Raw genomic sequence first — 25,749 nt, 5'->3', positions numbered from 1 at the left:
TCCTGAACTAGAAGGTAAGATACACCAGGGCTTATATCCAGATGCCTGGAGCAATGCACATAGTTGGCAATAATAAATATTCAATGAGAGAAAGAATTCATCTAATGGGGGAAATTAGAAGTTATAGTTGCTTCAAGACCTTTGAAAATACATATCCCTCAAAATTACCAAATGTCTTCCTTCTTGTATTTTCCCTAGGTAAACCTTAAGATACCAATTACATACAATAAATAACCCTATTTCTTTATTCACATTACACAATGTAAATAGCCTGGTAAAGTCTTAAATTGCCTTCTAATAAAAGAGACTTATATTTAAGGGGAAAAAAATTTACATCAATGTTTTGATGTTCTCAAGAAAAATGTATACTCGTATATGTAGAAGATGTAATTAACTTTCAAACTATGGCCTCCACTTCAGGTTTTTCAAGGAAGCCCCTGAGTAGTAAGAACAGGCAAAGACAAGCATTATGGGAATAGTGAGGATATTCTGGGGATAACAAAATCCTTTGAAAACTCTGATAAAAGAAACGGACCTGTTTTACAACAAATGTACACAACACACAAACGATTACAGATCACGCTGGCCCATCTAGGAACCATGAGGTTCCAACCGAAAAAGTTCTTACTCAGGACCAAGAACTGAGGTAAAAGAGACTACATATCCTCAGCCACTGAATCATAGTACACGTTTTAAAAAACCTATAGGAAATGATGAAAATATTAAACCTGAGACACACTTCATAGTTTAAAACAGACCTCAGTAATGTATTCATCACACTACCCACACTCTGAGCTTACGCAATCCTGCTACCATTGTTAACACATCATAAAAATTTACTTTCTTCAATGAAACTTTTTAAGCACACTATATTAAGAATATTCAAACTTAAGCAATCAGGAAGAGCAATAGATTACCGATTAAGGAAAAAAAATCCTTTCAAAACTTACCTGTGTTTTTCCAAGAAGTCGATAAGCTTGTTGAACTTTGGTGTAGTGGTTAATGTCAAAATTCTTGCATATTTTGGACAGAGCAACATCCAACTGTTCCTGTGTAAATAAAAGAGAAGGTTAGAGGTGGTTAAGGAATCATGTTTTCAAGGTAATAAGAAAATATTAAGACTAATTCCTCACTTTTAATTAATATATAAACACATTACTATCACACTGGATTTAATAGTCAAAACAAATTTAATTAAAAATATAAGCTGTAATTTTTTTTTTGGCCGCACCACATTGCTTGCAGGTTCTTAGTTCCTCAAGCAGGGATCAAACCCAGGACATGGCAATGAAAGCACCAAGTCCTAACCACCAAGGAATAAATTATAATTCTTATTACCAACTATACTCAAGTTTATTGAGATGTTATTAATACGTGAATTTAAAAAAATTTTTTTTGCCAAGTGTTTTAAGGGACACAAAATATTATAATATTATAGTTTTTATTTTTACTTAGCTTTATGTTTTATCAAGCATCAGCTAAAATCATGTAATTATATGAAATGAGTTTGTAGGACTACTGAAAAATAAAACAACCCTTCTAAATCACTGAAAAGTAATTCTCAACAAAACTACATTGACTTAAAAGTATATACCTAAAGGTATTGCCTTTTTATATCTAAGTCTATCCACTTTGTTTATGGGTTTCTATCTCAATGATTTCATTTAAATTATAAGAATGAAGAAAACTGAGTTTTCAAAAGAAAGTCTTCATTAAAATATTCAGGTGATCAAAAAAAAAAAAGAAAAATGAAATAAAAGGAAAAAAGTCAGGTGATTATTTACTTAAGGGATTTTCAAAATAATTCTATTTATGCTTACCAAATAAATTATCATTCTTACTACAGAAATAATTGCATTTATGATCAAAAACTACTTTCACAAAGGTCATTTGAAAGTTTAGACTCAACCTTTCTAAGAGCTCTCATCAGGAAAACAATAAAATAAAATCTCAGAAGAAACTAAATAATTCTTATTAAATGTATTTAAATGAACCCTCTGCTTTACAAAGATTGCTGAGGAAGACTTTATGCTCACAATGACATAGTTTTTCATTTCCAGTTTCTACATGTTTGAGGAACTGTATGAGATATTATTATGAGGAACTGTATGAGATATTATTATGAGGAACTGTATGAGATATTATTATGAGGTTTAGGAATTTAGGAGGGTTATCATCAATCAATAATCATTCTTAAACTCAGCAAGCTAAAAAGGAGAAATAGTTGATAATCAAAAAATAATTAATACACGGTAAATATTCTGCCTATAGTTTATATGAGAACACACCTATAACTAAGAGTTTAGGAATCTTTGTAGATATGGTAATATTTTCAAATACTCTTTTCAGACCCTACAATTCCAAAAGTATCATTGAGAGAACGAGTAAATTAACATTAACTTGACCAAGTCTGTTAACTTAACATTAACAGACATTCCAAATGAAAAACACAAAGAGTAGTGATCTAGAAACACTGGTAATAACATGGAAGTCAAAACGTAAGATACATCTATACTATTCAAACACCTCTGAAAGGACAGTCGTTTAACTTAATATATAATCCTTCTTACCTCAATCTGTTCTAAAGTATCTTGCAACTTTGAATTCAGTTCACTATTAAATAAAACAGAATTAGGTGTGTCAATCTTTAAAAGAGACAAACTAGATGAATAAACACTTAAATTGACAAATCAATAATATGAGCAGTTAAGTTGTGCTGATTCTACAGACGGTACGATAAGGCAAGAAAAACAAAAGGAAAAAAATTAGAAAGGAAGAAATAAGTCATCACAGAAAATCCTGAAGAATTTATCCTGAAGAAACTAAGAATTTAAGACTTAAATACTGATAGCAAGTTTTAAAGATAATATGTGTAATATAGATGAAAAGTAAAACAAAGATAAAACTAATCTCTATATATTAGAAACAAGGAATTAGACAATGAAATGTTTAAAGATACATTTCAAAAAACCAAATACCTGGGAATAAATCAAATAAAAAATATACAATACAAAACAGAGCCAAAATAAAGAAGACACAGAGGTATATACCATGTAAACAGACTAAAATCTTTACTACAACTGATACCAATTCTCAAAAAAATGATATCCTAAAATAACTGACATCTTATTAATATTAAGCCAGTGGGCTTTTTAATCGAGGAACAACAAGCTGCTTCTAAAATTTATGTGGAAACCCAAAGGGCCAAGACTAGTCAAGCAAACCCCAAAGACCAATGCCATAAGACACACTAAAACAGGCTGACTTACTATAAAGTCACAGCAGTAAGGCAGTGTGGCACTTACTATAAAAACACATTAACAGGTCAACAGACAGAATAAAAACAAAGGGCAAAAGCCTAAATACTTGACAAAGAAGATATTCAATTGGCAAATAAACATATAAATATGCACTCTTTCAGGCATTCAGGAAATGCAAATTAAAACTATAAAAAGACTATAACAAATGACTAGAATGGCTAAAAATATTTTTTAAAAGTTAAAAATGTCAACAAATGTTGGCAAGAATGTAGAATAAAACACTCAACTCAATGCTGGAGAAGGGTAAAGTGACACCACCTCTCTGGAACCATTAATACCTCCTGAAACTCAACATACACTTACTCCAGGTGTATCTATCAGAAATGCATACACAATCCTCACAACATTATTTGTAACAGGCAAAAACTTGAAGCAGCTCAACTGTCTATGAAAAATTAAAGGGATACATTTTTTTATATGATAAAATACTACAGCAATGAAAATGTGTCACCTGAATCTCAAAAACATAATACAAAAGCTGTCAGTTTAAAAAATACATACTGCATGATTGCATTTACATAAAGTTTAAAACAGGCAAAAATAACATTAGTGACAGAAACCAGAACAGCGGTTACCTTGGTAATACTATGACTGGAGTGAGGCCTGAAGGAAGTTTCTAGGGTCCTAGAAAAGTTCTAGTTCTGTTTTTATTTCTGGTAAGGAATTACACAACTATGTTCCCTTTGTAAAAATGTATTGAGTTATACATTTAGGATATGTGATTGAATCTGATTGTTTTCCCCTTTAATCCTCCAGCATTAGTGTTACTTGTTCAGTTGTGCTCAACTCTTTGCAATCCTATGGGCTGTAGCCTGCCAGGCTCCTCCATCCATGGGATTTTAAAGGCAAGAATACTGAAGTGGGTTGCCACTTCCTTCTCCAAGGGATCTTCTGACCTCAGGGATCGAATGGGGTCTCCCACACCACAGGCCGACTCTACCATCTGAGCCACTGGGGAAGCCCAAATTCTCGAGAGGTCAGTTTTAAAACAACTGAAATTATTTGAATTATAACACCTCATTACTAAAAAATATCTGCTGTTATCTAAAAAAGTAAATACAATTTTAGAGAAAACGCTTTGACAAAAGGGATTAAGGTAAAAGTAAAATAAAACAGTAAGAACAAAAGAAAGATGCAGTTTCACAGCAAAATTATACCAGGGGTTTTTTTGGTTTGTTTTTCTCCTTACAACTGTCATCGTGATTATCACTGTGATTCTCAAAGTCCTAGCAGCCAAAACAAATAGGGAAGGCCACAGTACACAATTTGGTGTCCAGAATATCAAAACAAACCAGTTGTTTAAGAGAAAGAGCAAAAACAAAGAGACAAAACTCACTTTAGCTGGCATTCAATTCAGAGAGAAAATTTTGCCAGTCTTGATAAAGAGAACAGCAATATTTTATCTCCTAAGGCACAACACCCTCGGCAACAGCCTTATAGAATATACAATATGGATTCATGGCTTCTTTTAGAGAGCCTTTTAACGCAAACTGAGAAGATAACAACAAAGTGGTTTGACAGAGAGAAAGATACAGACATATACAAATGCAAAGCAATCTGTCAGGAAAGGGAAACTAAAAATAATACAAGCACCCAGTTTTGAAGGTCTCAAAGATAAACACGCAAACCCGTGGAGGAATCAGACCATTTCAACAAATACTATGTACAAAAAGCATGCTTTTAATTAAGGTTGAGAATGGAAGACTATACTCTCAAGAAAAACTGAAATGAACCATTTGACAATCAACAGTGTAGGAATCTGGAGAAGCGAATGGATAACCACTCCAGTATTCTTGCCTGGAGAACCCCATGGACAGAGGACAGATTAAGAGGTAGCCCTGGCAGGCTACCGTCCACAGGGTCACAAAGAATCGGACACAACTGAGCAACTCAACAAAAAAGACAAGAGTCCTGTGCACCTGACCATTTCCTGCTATCATCTAGCAGCTTCGTATGCATGTTACCTGCCTGGTCCTAAAGACAGCTGAGATTGCAGTTTCTAAGTGAAGCAGAAATAAAAATCGTATTAATCCACTGCTTTAACACCTTTGGTGATTCCCCATGAAACCAAGGATAAAGCCCTAAATTAGTATGGCACATAAGACTCTTCATAATTGACAAAAAATTAACTTCCCATTCACTTTTCAGTGCCTCTACAGTTGACCCTTGAACAACAGGGATTTGAATTGCACTGGTCGACTTATAGGTGGATGTTTTTCAATAGTAAATCCTACAGTACTTTCTGATTCTCAGCTGGTTGAATCCGAAGATGTGGAATCACCTATTCAGGGGTCCAAGTAGCTAAGTTATATGTGGATTTTCATCTGAGCCAAAGGTGAGCACCACTAACCCCTAGGTTGTTCAAGGGTCAACTATATTTTAGTCAGATGGACTAGGTGCAATTCCCCAAACAAACCCCAGGCTTTTCCATTCTCTGTTCTTGCATATAATGTTCACAATAGCTAGAAAGTACATTCCCCTTTTCTCACTCCCAAATGTCTTTTTTTCTGGGAAGTCTCTCTCTCCTAACTAACTGTTCCCTTCAGTTACACAATGCTGTGTTTACAGCACCCTGAATTAGAGTAAAGAAGTATCTGTGCCTATTTATCAGACCAGACTGTGGCCTTATTCCCCAGGGATTCCCCAGGACTAACTAAATTCACTTCCTGACTCAGAGAAGGAAATAAACATCTGCTGAGTCAAATTTGCAATTCAAACAAAAAACAGCAAACTCTAACCATCATTCCTTTAGCCCCCATATTCTGCTTCAGTTAAAAAAAAAGAAAGGAGAACATTTTAGAAGAATAAGAGTCAGACAGGATTCTGGGTCTACAGGGGTCTTAGTAAAGGAAAAAAAAAAAACAAACAACAATAAGAGCAACAAAGAGAAGCTGAGAAGTTGGTTCTACTCCTCAATCACACAGCGCTCAGAAGTTCACTAAAGCTGAAGACACAGACATGAAGAGGCAAGAACACCCAGGATAATAATTCAGAATTCATAAACATATTCTTTCAGGGAATATTGAATTTGGAGAAAAAAGGAATATATCTAAACTAATTCAGAGGTGACAGTAACAATTTCTTCAGCTTCTCAACGGAAAAAAATGGGCTTTAGAGTTTATTCACAATGTTATCATAAATCTAGGTGCTTTTATTCCTTCTATTATTTATGGTTAAAATGATTTTGTAGCCTATATATTAAGAGTTAATGCAAGCATGGTAATGTATATGATATGCAGAAATTTTTAAATATAAAATTTATAAATCAACCACTTTGGTTTTATTAAAAATGCTTTCAAGAGGGAAGGGATATATGTATACTTGTGGCTGATTCTTGTTGCTGTACGGCAGAAACCAACACAACATCATAAAGCAATTATCCTCCAATTAACAATAAATTTTTAAAAATGCTTTCAAAATCTACAACTGTAGTTTGATAACAGTTGGCTACTAATTAAAGATATACACATAAAAATATGATTAAGGAGTGGACATATTAAATGTGGTCTTTAAAGAAATCCTCAGCCATCATTTAGAAACATGAATTTCAGCTATTTGGGTCAGTTAATCAGAGGATGTAAAAAGAACCTAGTCATGAACATTTGGATAAATAAAAGCTACATTATAGTCAAAAAAATTACTAGTTGTAAGACGAAAGACTAAAAGCTATTTAAAGCTATTTGCAAGTGAGTGGAATGACTCAAACAATTTGGAGGGCATTTTTATAATCACTACAGAAAATATTAAAAATAACATTAACTTTCCTTTTAAGTAGCTGCTCTGGGACACAAACTCACAAAATGTGTCCTAGAAAACTGCAATCTGACTGTACTGAAAGACAAGATGGTATGGAAGTAATCAGCCTCTTAATGATCTTTCCCTGGTTTGTTATTAATCCAGGTGATTTAAGACAAGTCTCTTAATAACTCTGGGCACCAGTTTCCTATACAAAAGTGGGCTGGATCTAAAGGGCTGCTTCAAGCTCTAAAGTTTCTAGATTTTATTATATGCTGAACACCAGCTAACCAATTAGCACATCTTTGTATACGATTCAGTAGAATGCTAACACCTCTGGAACACATGTAAGTAAAATTTATCTTTCCAAATTATTACTGTGTGCCCATGGCCCCCAGAAACTCTAGCCTGTTTAGATCAGCAGTATTATATAATTCCAAGGATTAGAAACTCCAGTCTGTTTCGATCAGAGGTATTATATAATTACAAAGATTTCAATCTACTCACTGCTGCCAAGTTTTATCAACAGATCTCAAAGAAAACATGATTTTCAAACACACTGAAGCTAAATAAACAAACTTGAGGTACCATCAAGTGTCACAGGATCCTTCAATCCACGAAAAAACTGTAAAAGAACTCCAAGATCACTTTGAATCTACTGAGATCTCTGTCCACACTCTGTTCAGAAATCCCAGACCTAACTCACAACACAACTATTCACCACATAGAAAGTTCAGAGTTCATTATTAAGGACACTAGAAATGTTCAAAACATTTCCAAACTCTTTGAATTATAATTCCAGAGCAGAAGCCAGGCTCAGGAATCAAATCTAGCCAAGAGGCTATGATTCTAAAGAAAGTTTTATTGAAACACAGCCACATGCATTTGTTTACATATCGTCAAATGCCACTCTCGGTCTTCAAGGGCAGAGCTGAATAACTGCAACCAAGACATTATGGTCTGCAAAATTTAAAATATTTATTATCTGGCCCTTTAAAGACAAACGCCCTCTGGCAGCCCTGTGCTACAGTTTGGCAGAAGACCTTTTAATTGGTCAACTGATCAAAGTTAAAACAGGAATATTTATGTACACTGAATATTTTAGGGCTTCGCTGGTGGCTCAGATAGTAAGGAATCTGCCTGTAGTGTGGGAGGACCCTGGTTCGATCCCTGGGTTGGGATGCTGCCCTGGAGAAGGGAATGGCTACCCACTCCAGTATTCTTGCCTGGAGAATCCCACAGACAGAGGAGCCTGGTAGGCTACAGGCCATGGGGTCACAAAGAGTCAGACACAACAGAAGTGACTTGGCATGGGCACGTAATATTTTAACTAAAATTTGTAAGTGTACTTCACTCATCCATTTCTGACTGAGAGCCAAGGTCTTTTCATTTGACTGGAGTTTTAACGTCTTAGTCTCATGTGAACCAGATCACAAATAAATTGACTGTAATTTCAAGTTTCGGATTCTCAAAATTGAAGCAGGAACCTAAAAACAAATGCAAAACAACCTGAATGCCAAATCAGTTATCTTATATCCCCTAGTTTTTTATGAGTTGTCTCACCTACAAAAGATTCAAAAGGAAATTTATTTTTAACAGTAAGTTCTATTTTTCCAATGCATCCAACTTACTTTCAAAAAGTTGTTTCATCTCATTAGTTTATTTACTCTAGCAACATAAAGACAGGAACAAACACAACTGGCAGAAATGGGTTTAGAAAAAACACAGTTAACTCTAGTCAGAATATACTTCAGAGACTGGAGCAAAATAATATAAATTGGCCTACTGGCCATGAGCTTCCACTGCACATAACAGCTATAACATTGGTAGATGGCCTACCATAGTTGTGGTTAAGAACAACAAGATGTGTATCCCAACAGATATAAATTTAAATCTTGCCTTTGCCACTCATTTTACAGAGCATCAATGTCCTCATCTCCGAGAGTGAGAACACCACCACCTGAGGAATATTCTGTTAATGCTAAATAGGAAAAATTAAGGAACATTATCTTTAAATAAGAGATGTTTAAATATCTTTAAAAGATAAAAAATAAGTACAGTGCTTGATATATATTAAAGTCCAAATTTTTCAAATATTATATCATCATCACTATCACTATTATCATGATTCAGTTTTTAAAAACTGAAGAACAAAGTTTTAGTGAGAAAGCCTTATTAAAATCTAATTTAGAATGACTGTTCTGTCAGTGCTGCCTTGGATAATGGTGCCAAGCTCCTACTCCCACTCCTATAAATGTCAGTATTTCCCATTCCCACGGGGGTATGGGAAGTGAGTCATTCACAGCTTGAGCATCTCTGATGGCTTTTGTTTATGTATTCTGTGCTCTTAACTGGCATATTACCCCACAGTCCTGCCTGTTAACTGCCTGTTATTACCATCTCCTACAGAACAAATACATTTCACAAGCTCTTGGTATAACAAGTAAACACAGGCTCTCATGTAGTTAGGCACTAAATAATACTTCATTCTTGTCTCATCATCTAAGAGTAAAGAGTCTAAGACAGGACTTTTCTAGACTGGTGAAATCTTAGATCAAGTGAAAAAAAAAGAAAAAAAAAATCCTTAAAATTTCTAAAAGAAAGACACCATTTCTTTGGTAAAATGAGAAGAAGAGTAGTATCTGACTCTGTCCTTCGAAACAGGAGGCTGGAATAGACAGCTAAGCAATGCCTTCCATTTTTTAAGAAAAAAAAATAATTTTTCTTTCAATCATTTGTTGTTCAGTTGCTAAGTTGTGTCCGCCTCTTTGTGACTGCATGGACTGCAGCACACCAGCCTTCCTTGTCCATCACCAACTCCTGGAGTTTGCTCACACTCATGTCCATTGAGTTGGTGATGCCATCCAACCATCTCATCCTCTGACGCCCCTTTCCCCTCCTGCATAAATGGGCTAAATTAAGGTCATTTCAAAATCTGAAAATTTACCCCCTAAGTATCCTGTATTAAAAAAATTTTCCAAGAGGTAACTAACAACACACGACAAAGAAATGCACAAAAATGGAATATTACAAAGATGACAGAAGCCGAGTAGGACCGACAAAAGCGAAAAATGTTCAACAGAAACAGAAAAACTATTTTCATCTAGAGACACAGGGTCATTTTTCCTTTATCATACATCCAATCACTCAGTTCTGCAGGTAATAATATTTAAATACCCATAATATAGTAAACATGACTTCTATTAATTTTTTAGAAGTAACCTTTAAGAAAAAAACAGAGATTTAATTATAGCTGTGAAAAGAATATAAATGTTATAAACTTGACCAAGTAAATATAAGTTTCACTAACAAAACCTGGAAGATGGAGAAGTGAAAAGAAGTAAAAGGAAGTACACTACGTGCCTATCTCATTGCTTTTTATTATGGGGAGTAAACAGAGTATCGACAACTATCGACATTGAAAAATCAGGAAAAGGATATTATAATGTAATCTTTTAAATTACAATGAAATCTGGTAGGATGAAAATTAAGCTGTAAAAATGGTTTACTCTAGGGAGTAGGAAAGGGAAGGATTGGTGGGCAGAAAGAAAAACTTTCACCTTTTAAGACCCTTTTGTTCAAGTGTCATGTTTTATGTAGATTTCACTTTACATTAATTTTAAATGGCACTGCCTGGAGGAGGAAGGCAGAGGAAAACAAGATAAAAGATAAGAAAGGAGGTGGTGTCAGAATAGCGTGGTGTCAATAACTCAGCCCAAGCAAATCAAGCGACAGGGACTCCAGACCTACATGTGAGTCTGGCTGAGCAGGCCTGGTGATCCTGCAGAAACACTCACTGTTCATCACTCCAGGTGAGGCCCCTGGGTTCCCCTTGCCTGAGTGTAAAGAAAGAGCAGACACTGCTTGCTAAGATGGAATCAAGGGCCACAGGATAAGAACAGTCCCTAGTACTGCTGCTGTTTGTTGTTTAGTCACTACGTTATGTCTGACTCTACGCGACCCCATGGACTATAGCCCACCAGGCTCCTCTCTCCATGGGATTTCTCAGGCACGATACTGGAGTGGGTTGCCAACATTTCCTTCTCCAGGGGATCCTCCTGATCCAAGGAATCAAACCCAAGTCTCCTGCTTGGCAGGTGGATTCTTTACCACTGAGCCACCTGGGGAGCCCAAGTACTGCTGTACTTGTAGCTAAAGGCTGTACTCATTATTCGATGATTTAAGGGTCTACGACCTACAGTTTTCTTTCAACTGCCAAGATCATCATCTGAGGGGGAAAAGAAGGATATTTTAAGATTATCAGAAATTAAATACGGCTGTCTACGTTAAAGTGCAGTACTGAAAACTAGTTCAGGCGGTGCATGAACTTTTTGGTGCCTAATCTAGCATGTGCCAAGATTCATTCAGGTAGTTTCTTTCAAAGGAAATTTTAAAAAGCAGTAAAGAAGTTTTGACTTTTAATTTTTCATGAAACTAATTTAGATAAATTTCAAGTGATAAAGAAATTAAATGCTTTATTCAGGCATACTTCAAGATAAACATTCTGATTCTTATTCCTGATAAATCCCAACCATATAACTCTGTCATGCTGAAACACAGCACATCAAGCAAGATATCAAATTACTTGGTACTTCATGTATTAAATTATACAGTCCTATAACCCAAATTTATTAGGCATACAGTCAGTGCCTTTTTATGCAGAAGCAAAGTTGTGAATTCTCTTTTTTTCTACTTTCAGAATCATAAGAGTTCACTCTCACTTGTTCCATGTAATCTACTCCTAAGGCCACAGAGTCTCTGCCTTCTATCAAATACTTTATTTCCAATAAAGGAGCAATGTGACCAGGAAAGAAGAGAGAAACATATAATCTACTAAGGAAAAATTAAGAAGGGTATGAATAGACCCACTGTACAGATGAATTTGCCTGCAATATAAAAACAAAAAACACCAAATATTACCCAATAATTCTGAAACACTTTGAATCGTGGAATGTTTCTCTTAAAGGACACTGCTAAGAAAAATATTTCTTGATTTTCTAACCATCAATAGGAATACAAAATAAATTTAAATGTTAAAGAAAACGAGTGTGAATTCAGTTGGAAATTAATTACTATTCTATGATTACCAGAGTGTCAAATGATTTTTCACTTTTGAATCACTCAGATCTAAGCAAAAGATTAAATCTTGCCTTTGGCTAAATTCACAGCTCCAGGTAAATGGAAAAAACATTTAAGTGCTTGTGAATTACGTCTGAACCAATGAGAGAGCTCAAGAACAGGTTCAACATTGACTGCATTCATAAGGCCAGAGGAAAAAGAGGAAAATGAAGAAAATGCATAGAATAAGAAAAGTACATCTAATTAATAAAGACAAAATTAAAAGGAAATTATTAATAGAATAAAATTCCTCTCATTTTTGTGGACTCAATCTCTCCTATGTATCAATTAACTCTATCGCTATATCCTAAATCATATGATCTATAAGAAGTGAACAAGCTTAGGTTCTCCCAACTAGGAACAAATGGGTGACCTAAGAGGTGAAGATTCGAGAAAGGACTGGGTTAGGCAGGACAAGGAAACACTGCTGTGTGTGGAAGAGAAGAATCGTTGCTGGAGGGCCCGTCATCACCACCAAGCAGTTCACTGTCACTAAATTGCCAAGTTAAAAACACAATTCTAACAAATCTCCAGGAAACCTAAGGTAAAAATCCCACTACAATGAATTCCTTAGGACATTTCAATGTTTCTGTGCATCTGTTTTTATCTATTTCCAGAATATGCCCACCTTTGCTTATTACTGCATGCATGACTCATATATGTAAACATAGCATTCCTCTTATATTCTGTACATCTAAAATAAAACAGTGATCAACTTAAATCATCATTACAGATTTTTTGATTTCAAAACTTTTCACCAGGTGAGATAACTGTAGTCACACCTCCTCCACACATCACTATATGCCTAAAAATGAAAAAGCGGTTAGAGGCTACCTCATGCCAACCTGAAAAAATACCCAAATAAGGGTTTCTTTCTAAAACATTTTTTATAGCTAACTCTCATCAAGTAAGATACTTACTTTAACAGAGCTAAACACTCAATTAATGGAAAAAATAAAGCATCAACATGTCATCTCAGTTTCTTGCCACCAGATCTCCACATTCATTCTTTCCTATTATAAAAGAACGGTGGACCTTTTCAAAGTCAATCTCCCCTGTAATCCCTACAAAGGCTTATTAGGATGCTCTCTCTTCTTTTCAATCTCTCACTTTTTTCAAACACTCAGGTTTCTCCCTCTCAATTCCACATCTTTCCTCTTTATAAAATTTCCTCATCCCGTACTGACTCAGACGGTAAAGCGTCTGCCTATAATGTGGGAGACCCAGGCTCGATCCCTGGGTTGGGAAGATCCCCTGGAGAAGGAAATGCCAACCCACTCCAGTTCTAGTGCCTGGAATATGCCACGGACGGAGGGTCCTGGTGGGCCACAGTCCACGGGGTCACAAAGTCGGACACAACTGAGCGACTTCACTTTCACTTTCATACTTACGCTTCAACCAAATCTGTCCCCAACAAGGTCAACTCTGATTTCTTTGTTGCTATAAATACAATAGATAATTTCAGCCCTCATTTTGCCTGACATCTCTGCAACAAAGAACTTCATCATAATACCCATAATCTCATATCCACAACCCCGCATCCTCTCGTTTAGCTAAACCCTCCTGCACCTCCTTCAGATCCTTAGTCTTGACTCCTAAGGAGAATCAGATCCCAATGCTTCCACCATATGCTCAACTTCCTTCTCTCTAAAGCCCCATCTTACTTGTGCCTACCTCAATCCAAGTCCATCCTGACAGACTAAGCATTCTTGAAGACCAAGGATTATACTGATTATATTTTATGTGATTCATCACTATACAACCAATTCCAAAACAAAGCACCTGGCATATAATAAGCACTCAATAGATATATAGTTGCCTGAATTATTTTAAGCCAACCAGAAATAAACTTTTCTCATTCTAACAGACATATCATCACGAAATGAAGCAAATGGTTGTGATGCTTCTTCAGGAGCCAGAGGCCCTGCAGAAAATGGTTCAAGTATATGCACATACTAGAGCTAATACTCTATTCATCCAACCTAATAAAAATAAATGACATAATCAAGTTTTTAAAAGTAACAGTTAATCACTGTCAAAATGGATAAAATCCAAATATCACTGGTACTACTCAACTATGTGTTTCCTAATAAATAAAAAGAATGTTGCTTCAAAATGCATAATCCTAGATAAACAAAAAACATAAAAAATATCATCTCTAGGGGGAAATACCCAGTTATTCCATACCCAGCAGAGACCTACATGCGAGTATATTTTTTAAAAAAATTAATTCAAAGCTGTGCTAATGTTTTACTCTATCACAATCTTTTCATCTTTTCAGATACAAGGAATCTACACCTGAAACATCAGGGCATCCTGCTCACTGACAGCTGTACATGAGAGACTAACAGGCTACCTTCTAAGGTTGGTATGAAGTTAATTTGAAACTGGGTTTGCCTGGAAACCTCACTATTTTCCTTAGACTGTATGTTTATTTTCGATGGTTTCAAAGGAATGACAGAAATTACACATAAGGATTAGAGCCCACCCCCACCCCTACGAGGTACAGCTAATGCAAAAGCTTCATTTTAAACAGATCAAAATCCATTAAAAAAGTTAGCACTCAGAGCAGAAGATGCAGCAGCTATTTTCAGACAGCAGATTTCACAAACAAACAGAAGACGTAATACATTAACAAACAGGAGATATAAAACGTTAATTACATAATCACTTAAATATTACAAAGATGACAATATCAGGTGAAATCGCTTTTAAATCTTCCAAAAGAATTCTTATCATGATGAGCCAACAGTTGAACCATCTGGATCTGAAAAACAAACTGTGACAACACTCTCCATGTTTCTAAGCTGGGCAAAGTTAAGGAGGAAGAATTCCCAAGAGGTGCAATGAAGACAGGAACAGATGAATTTATCCTCTGCTACTGCATAAAAATGAAATCAGTAAGACTGGAAAAAATAGGAAAAGAAGAGTTACAATGATGTCACAGGAAACAGGATTCAAAAGTATCTATCTGATCTTTCAAACCTTAAGAATTGTTATTTTACTGTGAAAGTGAAAAGTGAAAGGAAGTCTCTCAGTCGTGTCTGATTCTTTTTGACCCCGTGGACTGTAGCCTACCAGGCTCCTCTGTCCATGGGATTTTCCAGGCAAGAGTACTGGAGTGGGTTGCCATTTCCTTCTCCAAGGGATCTTCCCAACCCAGGGATTGAACCCAGGTCTCCCACATTGTAGGCAGACGCTTTACCGTCTGCGCTACCAAGGAAGTCCTATTTTACCGTACTGTCCATTTATAAACAAGAAAGCTAAACTAGGATACAGCACTTAGTAATTTTCAATGTTTATTAACACTGTATATTACACAACTCCTATATTAAAACTGATGGCAGCGTCAGCTTTAAAACTTTGATGTTAGCTTACCTTATGCAACTGTAATGTTTAAAAGTGCTGGCAGCTTTCTGACATTCCAGGCACAGTTGAATAGCTCCTGGATAGTCTTCCTCCTGGAGAGAGCAACAACAGAAGTCGTTAGGACGGAAACATTTTTCTTAAAAGACTCTGAAAAGGGGCTTCCCTGGTGGTCCAGTGATTTAGACTCCGCCTTGCAATGCAGCAGACGCGGGTTACATCCCTGGTCGAGGAAGATCCACATACGCTGGGCAACTAAGCCCAGGCACCACAGCGACTGAACCTGTTCTCCAGGGCCCCTGAGCCACAACTACTGAGCCCACAGTACTAAAGTCAGTGCCTACAACCTGTGCTCCACAACAAGAGAAGCCAAGGCAGCGAGAAGCCTGGGCACCACAACTAGAAAGTAGCCCCCCCGTCACAACTAGAGAAAGTCCACGCACAGCAGTGAGGACCCAGTGCAGGCGAAAATGAAAATGTTTAAATGCCTCTGAAAAGGATAAATCTCTGTTCATACTCTATCTAAAAGTGACACTACCAGAAAGTTTTAATTCTTCTCAAAGATTATAATACAGCAACAGATAAACAGTAAAATATAACAAAGCAACTAGCTCCAGACCTAAAATGTAGCACGGAAAAATATTTCGTGCCCATAAATACACAGTAATAGCCCTCTGAGACCACTGACACGTGGGCAAAGCCTACACAGAAGGATAGGCTGCTTCAGAGAGAAGGAGTTCTTTAACTGTTAACATATCTTCTGTCAGTCATGCTTATATGAAAAACGTTCCACTTTTATTCTACTTGCAATCAACATTCAACAGTTTTACCACCAATGAATCCATAAGTATTCTTAAATTTGGAAAATAAAGTGAAATATTCATTAATGGCCTCAGCATATTTTTAACACCTAAACAGAGTAATTTATTGCCAAATTAATTTTTCATATGGATTTCTCAAATCATAGTTTAGTGGTAATAGTTTAGAAGTAATACAGTTATTAAACAGAAAACCATTAAAAAAAATATTCCTTACATTCATATCTAAATTCAACAAAGGCAATTCAAACCATAGGGGATGCTGAGATCATGACAAAGTACCTACCTAAAGGTGCTTGAGAATCATGAGGAAACACACATAATACATTAGGCCTTGGCGAACCTTATAACAGAAGTATATAGAAAATGCTAAGAAAGTCATCGAAGAGAAAACAGATGGCTCACTCAGAAAATCAATATATATATGAGGGTTTCCCTAGCGGTCCAGTGGATAGCAATCTGCCTGCCGATGCAGGGGACGCAGGTTCAGTCCCTGGTCTGGGAAGATTCCACGGGCAGGGCAGCAAAGTCTGCGCACCACAAATAGCGAGCTTACATGCCACAACTACCAAGGCCCATGCATCTAGAGACTGTGCCCTGCAACAAGGGAAGTCACCACACGAAGAGTAGCTCCCGTCTGCCGTAACTAGGGAAAGACCTCGTGCAGCAACAGAGACCCAGCACGGCCAGAAATTTTAAAAATTAGTAATCAAAAAACTATATGTATATACACGAGACACCAAAATAACTAGTCCACGCCATCTTCCTCAAATTACTACTTTATGTTACTTGCAAAAGGTAATTCCATTGCTATCTGGGCCCAGATATAATGGAAACATACTGAAATTAACATTCCCACCTTGCTACACACTGAACATTCCCCCCAATAAATTTTTCTGAATGAAGTATATCATGACGATAGAAAAAGATGCACAGGATTAGAAACAGTAAGGCCCTTTACTGTCTAAAAATGCTCTTTACACCATACACCAATTTGAGAAAAATGTATATCTGAGTTTTTTTCCACAATAATTCTCCAATATTATGAAGAGCACCAAACTTCCAAGCTCTGTAAACTTACCTCCAGCATTTCACTTAAGCGGACATCTGTTCTTTGCTGAAAAATAACAGAAATGCAAAGGTAAAACCTGTTTCAACCATAAAATTAAGTTTTAATTTTTAAAAAGGAACTGGTAAATACCAATGTTTTTATCGTTCTCAGGGATTTCAGAAGTCCAATCAGCAACTGACGTTTCCTCTGATTTGCAAGGAGGCCTAAACTAGCTTGTGTAAAACCTTCCTTTGCAATATTCAAGTGTCTGTAAAAGTGAGCAATAAATAGTTCAGTTTTTCTAGTGTAAGAACACTATACACACAGAACAATTAGGCAGTTAATGAGACAGTATCCTGGATTGCTCTTAAATTTGGGGATTGTGAGTCCTCTGACCGACTGAACAGACTGACCGATCTTGTCAACAGCTCAACATAAACCAGCATTACCAGAGTGGCAGATCGCCTGCTACCAAACTCCAAACTGTTACTAGTTCACCACAATAAACGCTCAGAAACTGAGAGCAAGCATTTAGAAACACGCGAAACAAAAGCTGACGAAACGAGTTTATGCTTGATGACTCTAACCAAAAAGAGTTTAAACACACAAAGCAAAAGTTGACATAGTAATTTTAAGCTTAATGAATCTGATAATAGAAAAAATGAGACTGTATTTTATATGAGTTTGGTTGTCTTTTTTTAAAATTTATTCTAGTAATTTGTTTTTATTGCATTTTATAAAAACAACAATCTGTAACATGTTGGAAATTAAAAAAGGAAAAATAAAAAGGCTGGTCCTTCACCAAAGACAGTTTGAGAAGCACTGATTTAAGCAATACAAAACCAGTAATGTTTTGGGACTTTCCTGGCAGTCCAGTGGTTAAAGACTTCACCTTACAAAGCAGAGGGTGTAGGTTTGATCCCTGGCCAGGGAACTAAAATCCCATATACCTCAGGGCCAAAAAACCAGAACATAAACAACAGAAGCAATATTGTAACAAATTTGATAAAGACTTTTAAAATGGCCCATATTACAAAAAAAAAAAAAAAAAAAACTTAAAAAACTAATATTTTTAATCCCTAAATGGCAAGCCACTCCAGTACTCTTGCCTAGAAAATCCCATGGACGGAGGAGCCTGATGGGCTGCAGTCCATGGAGTCGCTACAAGTCAGACATGACTGAGCGACTTCACTTTCACTTTCACACACTGGAGAAGGAAATGGCAACCCACTCCAGTGTTATTGCCTGGAGAATCCCAGGGACGGGGGGCCTGGTGGACTGCCATCTGTGGGGTCACACAGAGTCGGACACGACTGAAGTGACTTAGCAGCAGCAGCAGCAGCAACTAGATTTTAAAACATTTCCCACACACCTTTTTAGTGCAGTTTATAGATCATTATGTATGTTCAGTTAATGAAGAGCATTCTAGAAACCACAATCATAACTTAAAAAATCAATTTTCTAAGACAGTTTCTCTTAAATGTTATTTAGCTTAAAGAACAAAGCATCATCAAACACAATACCTCCTCCCATTGGTGCAGATAACAGCGGCTAACTGAAGACCTGTTTGTAACGAGGTAACTCTTTCAAGTTCCTATGGAAAGATGAGGTGTAGGTTACTGTGTGAGGCATTTTATTTTTCTTTCTTATTGGTATGGTTCTCTAACAAAAACTTTAGTGGGTTTCAAAGAGACGCCTGCTTGATAAAGTAGCAACAAAGATACCTGAACTTGTACACTGTTGGTATATTTTTCATAAAATCATTTAAAATAACTACTTTCAATTGATTTTCATCACGGCATGTCACAAAATATTTAGGCAGTATTGCCTGCAAGGAAATCTAGAACCATCCACTTTTAGATGGGCGTAAATAAATACTAATAATATATTCATTTAAATGTTTCTATCTAAGAGAACTTCACAAGATAATGACAAATACGACAAACATGATTTGTTTGCTAAGATGCTTTTACAGTGAATGGCTTCGTTTGAACACAGATTTTTCAGTGCGTTCTGAAGTCTCTGCTCTTCTGATGAAAAGGCAGATTCAGAGAGACAGTTCCAATTTCATCATATTTTAAAGGCAGACTGAACAGTCACTGCTGATGATCTGAGTTACAAAATACATGGAAGCAATTTTCACTGGCTGTTCTCAAGTTAGGAAAACCAAACAGATTAGAGTCAGTTATAAAATCTCTTTCACTTCTCATAGTTTGGTAAATTCCCCATATCAGAGAAAAAACCATATACAAACACAACCCAAATAAAGTTAATATGTTGCTATAAACTACAGACAAAAGAATAAATATTTCAAATTCCAAGTATAAGTCACTCAAACATTTTTAATATTTTACTTTAAAAATAACAAATATTATCCTACCTTGACATAAGCAGGCTGTTTTTCAAGGATTAAATCTGCTACTTTTTTAGAGACCTAGAAGAACATGCAATCAAACAAAGGAAATAAAAGAAAAAGCCTCATGCTTCCTATTACATTTTACATTTAAACTTTTAGCAAGAACATTCAACAGGGCTTCTCAATCACTCCTACAGCAGATTCTGGCATGCTATGGCCACACACATTTCTCTGGCCATGAATCTAGTAAAAGAGGTAGAGCACATAGCACAATACTTGATCCTTAATAGAAACTCAATAAATGGTCATTATTACTGTTAATAACATGAGTATCATTATTTGATTTCACTAACATGTGCAAAAGTCTACCCATCTTTCAGGGTACTGGATTTGCTTTCAAAAGACAGACTTAAGATAAAAAAATGTTTAATATACTGAATTTATGGAAATACTACCTGGGAAACAGAAAATATCCTTGTCCCCTTTAAACTGTTTGTACTGCATAAGAAGACAAACAGCAATTTGGTCCACTACTTCTGAAAAACTGAAAATGTGCTTTTTGGAGCGCTATGAAGATACCGAAGGTTTCTTGGTCAGCTTCATGAATAATGTTAATGTATGCAATGTAGAAGTCTAATGATCTTGAACATAAGTTTCTTATTTCACAATCTCAGGGGCCTCTGCAGCACTGCACTGCAGAGGTATCATGACCAGCAATGACCACGACCATGCTGTGGGGCACAGAAGGCAGTTAATGACTATCTGTTCAAGAAATACAATTGTAGCCCCTGCCCCAAAGCGGCTGAGAACAAAACATTAAACACCCATTCAACTACTACATTGATTCTTTCATGTTTTCCTAATCTGCTCTGAATGTGTGTAGATCTGTATAGACAGGAACTTGTAGAGATGTACACAGACAGAAACCCACAATCTTACCAAACTGTTTTTTAGTCATTTGTTCATTCGTGTGCGTTCACTGCTTTTTGTTTTTTGTTACGGGTTTTTCCATTTTTCTTGTTTTAAATAGACCATGTGGCTACAATTAGCTTCCACGGCACCAGGCAGTGTGCTGAGTGCTTTTCTTGCATTACCTCAATTAGTAATTAGGACAATCTACTGAAATGGGTGACATGTTTCCTTATTTTCCAGGGGGTGTAATCTTAGACACAGTAATAATTCACCCACAGTAAGTTGCAAGGTCACGGCTCAAAGCCAGGTTGGTCAAATTCCAAAGGCCACTATACTACATGGCCCTTGTGGGATTCATTCCCAAAAGAATACCACCACACGAGTTACAAAGTGGGGGAGTACATATTAAAACACGCTGAGACCAAAAGGCAAAAGGTGCCACCATCCACTGAACTCAAAGTTTCCAGAACAACAACATGCTTTGACTACACAACCCTCCAGTGCTCAGGGCCCTTCCCCACGCTACTGCTGCCAGCCTCTAGGAGGTCCCAGCGCCCACTGAGGTCTCTGGGCATAACACAAATGATACAGAAGTATATCTTCCTTTATTTGTCGCGTGTATTATTAAAGATCGTATCTTAAATTAAAATGGCTGAATGTATTATTACTGCTTTTAGTATTAAAAAATTAACAAGACTACTTACTACCATTATTTAATCTCCTACAGTACAGTCTGAGTTTTATAAAAGGAATTCAGCCTAACACAAAGAAAATAGAAAATCACAGAATTTTATATCATTAGGTAAAATGCAGGCCCAGCCCACTACTTCACAGATGACACCAGAAATTTAGCAAGGCAAAGCGACTTGCCCAATGTCACACGATAAATAGTGACGGCAGTTCAGACTTTCTGAATCTTAACCCTGTATTCTCTTTGGACCTTTCAACTAGAAGTGGGAGCCTCTACTCTGATATAAGAACATTCTATCTATCATAAAACTGTGGGTTAAAAAAAAAACCTATGGAAAGGAAAGTCACACACATGTGACAAGGAGCAATCTAAGCAGGTACTTAGTAATTTGAAAAATATAAATCCAAAATTCTTTCATCATGTTTAGGATTCCAGAGAAAGAACACCAAGTTCGAGAAGCAAATCTATCAACGTAATATGAGGGAAACTGAATAGATAGTAAATCTGAATACATATAAATGTATCATTTGAGTCAAATACACGTCAGATAGTAAGATCTGTGTAAAATGCTAGTGTATTAGTGAAACTATAAAACCTGCAAGCGTCACACCTCTCTGCTGTGTTTCCTTCACACTTTTCTCAGAAATGTGTGTTTTACTTACTGCAGCTTGCTGTTGTTTCAGTTTGTCTCTGTACTCCTCTAATTCTTGCAGATTGAGAACAGGAGGGAGCTTCTAAAAGGAAAAATCCATACATAGAGTGAAAAAAATCAATTGTTTAATTTAGTTTCACTTCCCTGCACATCTAAGTGAAGAACTACAATCTGCACACACAAAGCAGTGTCACCCCACTCCTCCCATCCTCTGCACTGGACCCCGGACACCAGCCTGTATCTCTGGTACTAACACTCTGGGGCTCAAACTCCACCCTCCCTCTGCTATCTTCACTGCCGCCATCGCCAACCTCCTGGAAATCCCACTCCTGTGGGGACTCCTGGCCCCTAAGCTGGGAAACTCTGCTTCCAATACCTGTAACAGGAGAACGTGAGAAAGTTCCTGACCCTAATTCCCCACTCTACCAGACACTGGTATCTCCCTATTTATCCACGACAGAACTCAAAACCTACTTCCCCTCTGAAATACTATGAATGGAAATTAACCCCTACACGTGTAGTGTGATAGTGACAGTTATCTGAAGACACCGATTATACATACTCCGGAGGACAGTATGAAAGTGAAAGTGTAGTCGCTCAGCTGTGTCCGACTCTTTGCAACTCCACGGACTGTAACCCACCAGGCTCCTCTGTCCGTGGGATTCTCCAGGCCAAAATACTGGAGTGGGTTGCCATTCCCTTCTCCAGGGGATCTTTCTGACCCAGTGATCGAACCCAGGTCTCCCACATTCCAGGCAGATTCTTTACCATCTGAGCCACCAGTGAAGCCCAGAGGACAGTTGTGGAAACTAACAAAAGTGCATGCCATGGTGAAGATGGGAAAATGCCAAGTTAGACCTCCAGTCTCAGTCAACTGATGACGAAATTTCGGAATAAGCTGGGTACTAACTCTAGGTACTAACATACGAAGCATGCATGCATGCCTACGGCATTTGGTTTCACCTAAAACCCAAATTTTACTATTCTGACTTTTTTTTTTAATTCTTATAAATTTAAAATGCCAAAGTTATAAACATTATGGCACAGGGGTATTTATCACAGCTAAATAATGATGTAAATATCACTTTCATGATTAAAAGCCTCAGAGCTTTCCTAAACATATTTAGCCAACGTACAATAAGATAGAGGCAGCACACTAACATAATTGTGTGCTGAGAGTTAAAAATGAAAAATACAAAAACGTTTCTTGGACCAATATCCTATAGCAGCACTTAACCTTACATTTTAAAAAACCATCTCATCTTTAAACAGTGCTGAAAGTTCTTTTAATCACAATGTGGTTATCACAGACCAGTCCTAGTATCAAAAATAAATAAACACAATGACCCTAAAAACCATTCATATTTCACTCACAAATTTAAATCACTGAACAAAATAGGCTTTAGATAGGTTTTAATGAATTTTTTTACCTCCAGTTCATATTTAACAATATCAAATGAATCTGTAGAAAAATACACTTGTTCAATACTATTAATTAGTTCCTGTTCAGCTTGAGGGTCACTAGGTTGTTCTCGAAGTTCTCGGAATTCCTCCTTTAAGGAAAAACAAAACAAAAGAATTATAGTACTTGTAGCTGCTATAACTCAATCTGCACAGAAATAATCATCTGTCTTTACCCTGACACATCTCCTGGGAAACACTGACCAAGGAGACAAACTGACAGAAAACAAGAAGAAAGTTTGTGGAAAGTTAGGAAAATGTCAAACACTAAAAACCATCCATCTATTGGAGGAAAATACTAGCCAGTTTGAAGATTCAGATTTTATTTTCAATTCCTGGTGTATCAACTAGTAGTTGAGAAAATTCAGGTGCTAAACAAAAAGAAAAAATAGTGACTACCTAATCCCTGGGTTGGGAAGATCCCCTGGAGAAGGAAATGGTAACCCACTCCAGTATTCTTGCCTGGAGAATCCCATGGATGGAGAAGCCTGGTAGGCTACAGTCCACGGGGTCGCAGAGAGTCGGACATGACTGAGCGACGGAACGGAACGGAACGGAATATCTATCATATAAATATATACACAGTTTCTTCATCTTAAGTGTGTTAGTCGCTCAATCGTGTCCGACTCTTTGCGACCCCATGGACTGTAGCCCACCTGGCTCCTCTGTCCATGGAATCCTCCAGGCAAGAATACTGGAGTGGGTAGCCATTCCCCTCTCCAGGGGATCTTCCCGACTCAGGGAATGAACTCAGGTCTGTTGCACTGCAGGCAGATTCTTTACTGTCTGAGCCTCCAGGGAAGCCCTCTCTTCATCTAACAATGCTCTAGAATCTGTCCCAGCACAGATAACCAGTGGACAACGTTTCAGTGACTTTCGGGTCACAATCAGTATTGGAACCCTGAACAGATTTTCTGCTGAAAATCTCACTGCTTGGCTAAGAAAAACTTGTTCCACAAAAGGAACTTCCCTGGTGGTCCAGAGTCTGCCTTTCAAGGCAGGGGACTCAGGTTCAATCCCTGGTTGGAGAACTGAGATCCCATATACCAAGAACGGGGCAACTGAGCCCACGAGCTGTAACTGGAGAGCCTGCAGGTCGCAATGAAAGATCCTGAGTGTCACAACTAAGACCCAGCACAGTCAAAACCAGATATTTTTTAAAAAAGGTTCACAAGGTTACTTCTGTACTCCCAGGAGGCTTCCTTCAAAGTGTACTGATACTATAATTTAATGAGCCGATTATGAGCCTAAAGCTCTGACAAAATGCTTGCTTTCTAAAGGTACATTATGGGGCTTCTATGGATATGCAGCCAAAAAGAGCTTAACAGACAAGTCCTTATCCTTGAATACTTATCCTATGCAAATTCACTGCATAATCAGATAAAACTTCCGTTAACTGGAAAATTTCAATAATACAGATACCCACTCTATGCCCCATTAATTAATCAAAACATTATTACAGATATATAATTATTTGGCTTTATTCAAATTAATCTCAAGCATTTAAGTACACAAAAAGAAATCAGTATTTAAAATCATTTTACAGTCAAAATAATATTTAACAAGAATTCTTAATGAATCACCACTAATTAAATATACAAAAATTATATGGTTAATTTGAGGACCAAACTTTTCAAGCACAGACACTCTAGATTATTTTATTGCAGAGCATAGTTTTCATTTGTAGAAAAGAAAAAAAGGAAGAGCCTAGCTTATATATCTTTAGGATTTTAATTTATATCTTAAATTTATACAATTACTATAAAATTATTTCCTCTCAGTAGATCCAAGCTAAAATATTAGAGCAATAAACCTGAAACTTAATAGTTAACTGTTTACATTTAAAATTCTGATAAACTGAAAAGAGAAGGTAAAAATCATAAAAACTAAACCTGCAGAATTAAAAGTGCATGAAAAAGAAAATGCTTCTTCAGTACCAAAACTCAACTTATAAAAATACACTAATCAAAAAAACAAAAAGGCTAAAGATACCACCATCACTGGTTTTGCAGGAATTAGATACAATGAGTGCAGTAAGAAATCCAGCATGGGAATAGTGGGAGCTGTACTCCAGTAGGGGTTTATCTACAACACACTCAGCTGGGCAGCACCTTGGACAACGGCACAGAAGAGTTTCAACAGACTTGTGTTAAACCCACACTATTTGCGGAAGGGTTCCAATTAGTTAGCATATCCACAGGCCACCTCCCTGAATACAGTGGAAATCTGAATTGACAGTGAGACATGAAATAGAAAAAGACATCAGAAA

At 36.8% G+C, this 25,749-nt stretch overlaps 1 protein-coding gene across 1 annotated transcript in view; it reads right to left on the bottom strand.

The window, feature by feature from the left end:
* The window catches only part of VPS50 (VPS50 subunit of EARP/GARPII complex), a 134,232-nt gene that overhangs the window by 88,682 nt on the left and 19,801 nt on the right, over positions 1 to 25,749 (bottom strand). Inside the window, exons 3-11 of the mRNA XM_088833270.1 lie at positions 23,450 to 23,576; positions 22,030 to 22,101; positions 19,789 to 19,842; positions 18,932 to 19,002; positions 17,559 to 17,676; positions 17,439 to 17,474; positions 15,552 to 15,634; positions 2,571 to 2,613; positions 951 to 1,049 (exon numbers count right to left, since the gene is read on the bottom strand). Coding sequence (XP_088689396.1) covers positions 951 to 1,049; positions 2,571 to 2,613; positions 15,552 to 15,634; positions 17,439 to 17,474; positions 17,559 to 17,676; positions 18,932 to 19,002; positions 19,789 to 19,842; positions 22,030 to 22,101; positions 23,450 to 23,576 — 703 coding nt within the window. The remainder of the gene's footprint in view (positions 1 to 950; positions 1,050 to 2,570; positions 2,614 to 15,551; positions 15,635 to 17,438; positions 17,475 to 17,558; positions 17,677 to 18,931; positions 19,003 to 19,788; positions 19,843 to 22,029; positions 22,102 to 23,449; positions 23,577 to 25,749) is intronic.

Source organism: Moschus berezovskii, chromosome 3 (assembly GCF_049115385.1).
Source record: "Moschus berezovskii isolate FMDL1 chromosome 3, NW_MosBer_1.0, whole genome shotgun sequence".
Lineage (NCBI taxonomy): Eukaryota > Metazoa > Chordata > Mammalia > Artiodactyla > Moschidae > Moschus > Moschus berezovskii.
The sequence above is the reverse complement of the archived record's forward strand: the minus strand, read 5'-3'. Positions and strand labels throughout refer to the sequence as shown.